We start from the raw sequence: 8,727 nt of genomic DNA, 5'->3' as shown, positions 1-8,727 counted from the left end.
GATGTCTATGAACTCCGGTAACCACTTAAAATCAGGTGGGTTGTGAGCTCATCCACCCATCTATACAATAAAAGAAAAAAACACTATAATATACTATTAGTCTATATCTATACTTCTATACTAATATTATAAAGAGGAAAGATTTGTTTGTTTGTTTGTTTCGAATAGGCTCCGAAACTACTGGACCGATTTGAAAAATTCTTTTTCCATTAGAAGCCGACATTGTCCCTGATGAACATAGGCTGCTTTTTTTTTTTTTTTTTTTTCATGTGTTTTTAATGTTTCCGAAGCGAAGCGAGGGCGGGTCGCTAATATACTATATTTTGCATGGGTTTTGTCTAACGCTTTGCCTTTTCCTGTCACGAATCAGTCGAGTTTCAGTTTGAAGAGTTGCATATAGCCAGAACTGTTATACAATACAACCGAATTTTCGATCTTATACCTCAAGTTACATAGTGTCGATAACGTTAGCACTTCTATGCTTCGAAAGCCCGTTAACACCAAGTGAACCGTGCACTGAATTAATCGAATGCGCAAAACTTGTAAGACTGACTACCCATCGGAGCTTACAACATACCCTATCAACATTGACTACGCAAATGTTCCAAATTTTGCGAACCTTATTTTTATTGCATGACGTTATTAATTCATTCTGGAATACGTCATGGTTAATAAGTGAAGGACGTATTCGCTAAGGGAAGTTCAGAACATTGCCATACAACGAGCGGCGTATCCTTTAGACTAAGACGACTGACAATATTAAACCTATTGGGTCATGGACAAAATAACTTATTTCATTCATTGGTAAGATTATATAATTTCATGGAAACAATCTAGAATGATTCCTATAACTAAATTTACTGGAAACCGACGATTTAGCATAAATACGCGTTTTATCACTTTAGTATTAATTTACGTATTCTCTATAAAAAGAAAGACCTTCGTGAAAACGTCATAACATTTGTCATTCTTGTCTATAAGTTGGGAATTTGAATGAACCTTATGAGATATTCATTGAAATTCAAAAAATTCTATATTCATATATACATATCCAAATTCTATAGAAAAAAAAGAGATAGAGAAAATAATGTTTATTTATAAAATAATATCAATATTATAATTACACATACCGATTCTTACATCTAGCAACGTATCACATTTTTTTTATATTAATTTTAATGCTTCCTAGATAATTTGTAAAATGCAAATTAAATTATTTTTAGGCCCAAAATAAACGATATAAGTACGATTTCTTCGTACTATTCATTTTCCGAGGTAAAGCGTTATTCCGTTTATACAAAATTTTACCACTATTTCCAGTTTTAAAATTAATTGCAAATATTGAGTTTACGTTGTGGTAGTAGAAATGGTTTCTGTTGATGTAACCTCTTGACTAGTTACCACAGCATCATCAGGTAAGCTAGTCGATGTTAGCGCTGTTGTATCTTTGGTTGGAACAATCGTTGAAGTTGCTTCTGAAGTTTCCTGACCAGTAACAGTTGAAGCTGATTCATTAATTAAATCACTTACTGTAACTTGAGAGGTACTCGTTTCCGACGTGCTTTCTGAGACAATTTCCGTGGTAGTGACTGCTAGTGTTGAGGACGGTATATCTTGTACAACAGTTGTCGAGACGGCTTCGGTGGAGATGGGCTCTGAGGTGGTTGAACTTAAATCAGTTAAAGCCTCGGTGATTGCAGTAGGCGTTTCACTGGATCCTGAATCTGTTGTTACTGGGGTATTTGTAATCGTTGTTTCACTTGGAACAGAAGTTGGCACTGACGTCACTGTTGAAGTATTTTCAGTAACTACTGCTACAGTTGAAGGTAGTTCTGAAGACGAACTTTCTGAAGGAGTACTTGTTGATGATAAATCAGTGGAAGAATTTACAGCCTCAGGCGTAGCTGCCGAAGAGGTAGTAGTAAGTTGGGCTGTTGTAATTTCCTGAGTTTGGGAGGAACTTATAGAGGCGGTCGTGGTCTCAGCTATAGTAGAAGACTCCAGCTTAGGAATTGAAGTCGGCTCAGAAGACGTCACTGTTGATGTCGGCTCAGAAACAGATTGCTCTGAAGTTTGAGTGCCAGTTTCTTCTGCAGTTGGAATGGAACTTGAAGATGGTAAAGTTTCAGTAGAACTTGAAGACAATTCTGGTACTGTTTCTTTTGATTCTGAAGTAGCCGGAGAAACAGCGCTTTGCTCTAATATTTTCTCGGTAACAGGTGATTGTGAAGCGGGAACAGATGGCACAGACTCTATAGATTCCTCAGATGAGGTTTGAAGCTTGGATGGCTCAGCTTCAATTGGTTCTGATTCTTCAGCGGAAGGACTTGCAATTCTTGAATCAATGACTGGTACGGGACCTAATGCTGGTGGTTGGGATATGGCTGCTGGAGGTGCTGAGCCAACTTCTTCATTATCGGTAGGCTTTAATACTCTTCCAGTCTTCTCACTTACACTTGATGTAAATTGTATCTCTCCGGAATTCTTTGAGCTTTGAATTATTGTCGGGCGAAAACCATTTTCATCAGCTATATACCTGATAAATGCAATTAAGATTTTAGTATTTAGCATATTTTCATAAATTTTACGAATACTATTGGCATTTAGTTATATTTTATTCATCGCTTTAAGCGACTCATCGAGCCGTTGTTTTTGAGCATACTTTACCACCACCACTCATTATTTATCACGCTTCAAAAAATATTTATACTATTTGGTAGGCATTCTTAACAATTTTATTTTATTCTTAATTTATAAATGAAATGAAATCTATTACTAGGAAATATTTGAGAAGGATTCATTTATTTTGTTCATGTAATGTATATATTAAAATTAATTATACTAAAATGAAACCTGTTTATACATACTTGACAGTAATTAGTGTGCCATCTGGTGCTGTGTAGGAGTAGGATCCCTTTTGAACATGAATTTCATCACTTTCGTCACTCTCACTGCTCTCGCCACTTTCGTCACTATTACTGGCAACTCGCGCTGAGCTCTTCGGCAATACTTTGTCAAATGCTGCTTCCTCCCGTTTGATACCGTTGCCTGTCTCGTAACTAAAATTTAAAGTAATTAAGTTTTAAATAATATTTTTAACACTAGAAATTTCTAAAATACGTTTCCAAAATCTTTAGGTTCTTCAATATCAAAAATTTTCAAGTAGACTTTTAATTAAAATTTTCATTTAATATTATTGATTACAGTAGTTAATAATTTTTTTATAGTTACCTAAATCTATAAGCTCCACTAGGATCGTACTCTTCTGACTGAGACACGATCGGTATCACCGTAGGCTGCTGTCTCTCTAAAGGAACATCCCTATGACGGGGCGCGGCAAGAACGTGCATCACTATCAAAAACAAGATTGTTATTTTAGAAAACATCTTTGCTGTTTTCACTCCAGAAATTTACGGAATAATGATACTCCAGACTTCTCGATCACATATATGTAAGGCTTATCTATTTACACTACCCTCCCCCCGCCTTCCGGTGGAGCGAGACTTAGCGGACGCTAAATACTTCAACCTTAGCGCTTGACTGATGTGTTCTTCGGAAAATTGCACAATCGGATGAGGTGTCAACAATGAGACATGATCAACGACGATTTGACGCGATTAAACCGTGAGCACTCTAAACAAGGTCAGTTGGTTCACTGAAACTTACGTTTTCAGCAGCGCATTATATTACAAGTGATAAAAGTTAAACAAATCAATACATCGTTGGCCTATAAGAGATTATTATTATTCAACAAAAAATCTTCTAATGAATTTCTTTGTAACACAATTAGTATCTGATAATTTAGTTCTGGTTAAATCCCGTTATAGATTTAGGATCACTGTTGTCTTTATTAGTTAAAACCTATACTGAGAGGTGTATTTAAATCCTAAGCCTTCATATCAGTTTGATGGTTTTTAATTTATAAATGCTCTGTAAGACTTTACAGTCCATAGTTTACATGTCTTTATGACAGCTTACTTTATGAATATCTACGATGAATATATTATATTCAATACTAATAATAATAATTTCAATTATCGCTATGACCGAGAGTGAACAAAAACAAACACAAGAACAATACAATTCTTCTTAAGAAATTAATAATTTTATTTCAGTATATATAGACTGAACAAATATTAAAGTAAAATGTTTAAAAATGAAAATTCAATACAACTCATGAGGTAATCAAAATTATTTGATTTCATAGTTTTATATTTAATTGACATATTGAATTCATTTTTCAAAGTGGCTGGCAAATTACACTTCCCCATAGGCTGCGTTAATCAATTCTAATCGGATGTGACAGTGAACTTATTTATCTTAGAAAAAAAAACTTCAAACAACAATTTTCCTCATTTTTTTCCTTATAAAGAATTGATTGTTTTGTAATATCTTTTAACGAAACCGTTGAATTCCTAAAATCTAAAGCTTTTTAATGACTAAGACTTTTCAAACCTCCGAAGATATTGTCATAAAAAATTTAGTATCATGAAACTAGGCTCCTTTAAATATTTCAACATGACATAATAATTGTTACAAAAGTAAAAAAAATTGTTAATATATTTTTTTAATAAATTACACTAAAAATTGTCTTGGTTTAAAAACTATTTAAATATAAAATACGCAGGAGTTTTCGAAGTTTATTTATTTGATGATTTTCTTTAAAAATCAGTACATGTGATTTAATAAAATAGTAGAATCCGATATTAAACAAAAGTTAATAATTATTACTGGCGGTCGTATTGTAAGCCCACACGAATAGGTACCACTATCCTGCCCTACTACTACTACGAAGCAGTTATGGATTTTGAAGAGTTGGACGTTAATAGGGCCGCTAAACAATACAACTGAGTCTTCGACCTTATGCCTCAAGGTAGCCACTTAACATCAGCTGACCTGTGAGTTAGTTTACCCATCCATAAAAAATCTAAAAGAGAGAGATAGAATACTTACCAGCGATTTTGATAATAATTTTAATAATTTATCTGTTCACGCAAAGCTAATCTATCAGATCACTAGGCCTATTTTCAGGTAGCTTTGATACGTAGGTAGAAATTAATTTGGAGCAGGATATCATTAAAATTTGATCTAATATACATAAATAAAGTTAACGTCATTAAAATATTTTATAAACACGCTTTGATTTTCTGTTAGGTACTACATATAAATACATTAACATTATTAATACGAAAGTGTGTATTTCTGTCTGTCTGTTACGTTTTAGCCCAAACTACTGAACTAATTTTGCTGAAACTCAGTTTGAAAATAATTTTAAGCCCTGGAAAGTAATATGGAATACAACTCGTCCCACTGCTAAATTCGGATCTCCCGACCACGCGACTTAAACTATAACCCACGCAGGAAAAGCTGCAGACGTAAAACTTGCGTGTTGTGTGTGTTTATGTATGTGCATTCTTAGCAGAAAATAAACCTAAACAAATAAACCTAATCAAATCTCGTCGGACAAGTAGATTCATTTTATATACTTATTACATAAAATTATAAATACAAGATTTGAGTTTGTCTTTGATTCAATGTTGATTCATCCTCATTACGATTTCAAACGCGTCAGTAGTGTGTTGTAATATCACAAGAATAGATTGAATCATTAATAAAATGATAATATTATTTTGTTTGCTTGTCGTGACTAGTTTGGCAAGTAGTGATAACAGTAGTCAGGATGAGGGCTTTAGAACGATTGCTGCTTACAACTTTAATCATCCTCCAAATGTGGACTATAACCCACTACCAGTCGATGTAGTTTATGAACAAAAAAAGCTTGAAGAAAAATCAAGCGATGACGTCATCACAACAACCGAATATTACGAAGAAATAATTGATGATTCTGAAATCACTAAAGAAGACACCAGTACAGAAAGCTTGAATTTCAAAACAGAGCTGAAACCAAAAGGGCGCTCTTTATTTGATGGTACAGTTCAATCAGTAACAGTGGCAAATGCGTTTAAAGTCCAAGTTGATGATACAATTGTTGGAAAAAACAGGATTGTAACTAGGAAACCTTCAAAAGGTAGACGCCGTCAACAACAAGAAACCATAGGGCCCTTGAAGTCGAAACCAAGTAGTTCCACTGTTAAACCTTTTACGATAACTCCATCACAAAATGAAAGAATTTCTTTGTTACCTGTCCAGGAAAATCAAAGAAATATTAACAAAAGAACACGTGAACGTGATCCAGTTGTCCCTATAATAGAATCAGAAAACTACATTTACTCTCATAAGGGTAATTTCCACTACAGGTATTGCTTCTTCAATATTCACTTCTGTTTTCGTGGATTTAAAAATAATGATTTAATGCCGTCTACTGAAACACAGATCATATTATTGGTCGATACATCTTAATAAAAAATAGATAATCAAGTTTTTGTGGCTCTAGGTGAGCAGATGTGTTCACGACAACTCGCGATTCATTTGGTGTTAAGTAATTACCGGAACCCATAAACATCATAACATTGCGCAGTAACGTTTTTTTTTTAATTATTTGATTTGCCTTTGTTCACTTTTGAAGATCATATGACCCACCTGATAGTAAGGGGTCACTGTCGATCATGTACATGAGCATCACGCAAACCGCCGTCTACTGAAAGTTGTGTCAATTGTATTCCGTAATAACTATATCATCCTTCAAATCGGAACAAAAAGCTGCTTTCAGGCAAAAATTGATAAGATAGAGCAATTGGTACGCTCGCAAAAAAATATTAAATTAATGATTTGTGTTGAAATAGTTGTATCAAATGCTATGTAGAATGAAGAAAAAGAGTGAAGTCTGTAAATCGATTGTTTTTTATTCTAGCTACGAAGGTGGAGATGGTACTAAAGCTTTTGAGCAAGGCGAACTAAGAAGGTTTGATGATGATACTGCAGGAGAAACTGTTTCTGGAAGTTTTTCTTATAAAGTGAGTCTGTTGGGGGAATGATAAGGATAACATGGTTCTAAAATATCCAAATAAAAACTACAAATAATTAACAAAGAAAGTATTAATTTGAAAAATCTACCAGCTGGTAAAAATAATTATTTGAATTCAAGTTGAATGACAAAGTTTTGTTGGATTCCTCTCTTTCGAATTTTTTAGCAATTTCCTTGTATTTAATTATGGGGCTCTGCTCAGTTGGCCTGAAGCTGTTTTCGTAGTCCATAGGTACTAGACATCGCGAATCTTGCCGCCTGCATAGACATAATATCAAGTGCTTGGGATATATTTAAAAAACCATCCGTACAAATTGGACCACATCGGTTATATACGTTATTCCCAAATCGTATTCCGCGCAAAACACAGCCTACAGTAAATAACAGTGCAAAAACATTGCAACCAGATTTCTGAGTTATTCAATTCATATCGTAACAAATGGATTCTAGCGAAAAAATACGGCATTGAATTACAAGCAGAATATACTTTTAATATCAAAGGTTCTATTAGCTTTCGAAGCTTAAGCGTTTACACATTCTTTCGATTCCATTAGGCTCAGCGATTTGGAGTAATGTAATATTTACATATCTTATTGATTTAATGTTCTGTTTTGGATTTAAATATATTTGCAAATTGATTAGGATAGGTGGTTTTCAGAAAATATTTTGGCAACAACCGTGGGTTTGATTGCTTTACAGTTACAGATGCTATTGCGCCAGCGTGAAGACTTCATATTGACATAGATAAACAGATAAGCTAACAGATTATCTTCTGGTATTTATTGTAAATAAATTAATAGTGACTAGATGTGTCGTTTAGAAATCGAGAACGGCGATCTCTTAGGTATAATGACCACCATACTGCCTATTTCTGTGACTATGGCAAATTCGACCTTACGGCTCTAATTAGATGGTAGCATTCACGTTGTAAAGGCTATGGACTCTATTAACGTCTGTTTTATGAGCTCCAACAGTCACACAGCGGACCTAGACAGTGAAAACCTCCGTATATCTATTTAAAAATGTCTAACACATATAATGATTTATTCCAGGACAGGGATGGCAACGATTTTAGTTTATCGTACACAGCTGATGAGAACGGTTACAGACCTGTGGGCGCCCACTTGCCAACTCCACCTCCCATACCCCCGGCGATCGCCCGTGCTTTGCAGTACTTAGCTACAAAACCAACAGAATCGGCCACTGAAATTTATTATTGAAGTCTAAACTAGGTTAAGACATTGTGTAAGTGCACTGATGTATCTTAATACTTAAAAAATATATATTAAAAGAATTGGTTGCAACAATTCAATTCTCTGAAATGTTAATTCTCGATGTACAATCACTTTAAAATTATTTAAAAATTAATCACCGTCATAATAAAGTCATTGGACAAAATTCTGAGCTTTAACATGTATTTATTTACCTGAATGACATTTGTTCTGACCCGAATGAGGTTACCGAGAAAAACTAGTTTAGAGGTCAAAATTACTTAAAGTTGATAAAACAAAATGAATACATTATTTGAATTGGTTTACATTGTGTAATGTTTTTTTATTCTCCCATTTTGAATCACTTTAAAAATTCTGTTGTTGCACTGGCATCAAACATCCCATCGATTGGCTTTGGAGTAAGATGATATATGACATCGTCAGTTTTAAAATTTCACAATTATTCATTTTGCGGGTTAAATACGTCGCATGTACCCTCCTCCTCCTTCAGTCGATCGCTCATTGCTGAGCATCGTGATGCGCCCGCCTGTGACCTTTTTTTGTAATTTTTAGCCATTTATGTCGGTCAGT

The 8,727-nt window shown here is 34.3% G+C and overlaps 2 protein-coding genes across 3 annotated transcripts; one reads left to right on the top strand and one right to left on the bottom strand.

Annotated features, from left to right (window-relative positions):
- Positions 1-1,076: 1,076 nt before the first annotated feature.
- LOC101744624 (uncharacterized) lies at positions 1,077-3,545 on the bottom strand. Its single transcript, XM_004931831.5, has 3 exons — positions 3,232-3,545; positions 2,868-3,059; positions 1,077-2,536 (listed from the first exon to the last, which is right to left on the bottom strand). Exons 1-3 carry the CDS (start codon positions 3,384-3,386, stop codon positions 1,348-1,350), a joined length of 1,536 nt encoding a protein of 511 aa, XP_004931888.1. The 5' UTR covers positions 3,387-3,545; the 3' UTR covers positions 1,077-1,347.
- On the top strand, positions 3,528-8,462 carry CPR36 (cuticular protein RR-1 motif 36). 2 transcript variants are annotated; one of them, XM_062674823.1, is made up of 4 exons: positions 3,528-3,642; positions 5,225-6,257; positions 6,812-6,914; positions 7,978-8,462. In XM_062674823.1, the coding sequence occupies exons 2-4, from the start codon at positions 5,617-5,619 to the stop codon at positions 8,143-8,145; spliced, it is 912 nt and encodes a 303-aa protein (XP_062530807.1). In that variant the 5' UTR covers positions 3,528-3,642; positions 5,225-5,616; the 3' UTR covers positions 8,146-8,462. The 2 variants fall into 2 exon arrangements, with proteins under 2 accessions (XP_062530807.1, NP_001166716.1); NM_001173245.1 differs by lacking the exon at positions 3,528-3,642 and having other exon boundaries at positions 5,552-6,257; positions 7,978-8,145.
- The last annotated feature ends 265 nt before the right edge of the window (positions 8,463-8,727 follow it).

This window comes from Bombyx mori, chromosome 22 (genome assembly GCF_030269925.1).
Source record: "Bombyx mori chromosome 22, ASM3026992v2".
Taxonomy (NCBI): Eukaryota; Metazoa; Arthropoda; class Insecta; order Lepidoptera; family Bombycidae; genus Bombyx; species Bombyx mori.
The sequence above is the reverse complement of the archived record's forward strand: the minus strand, read 5'-3'. Positions and strand labels throughout refer to the sequence as shown.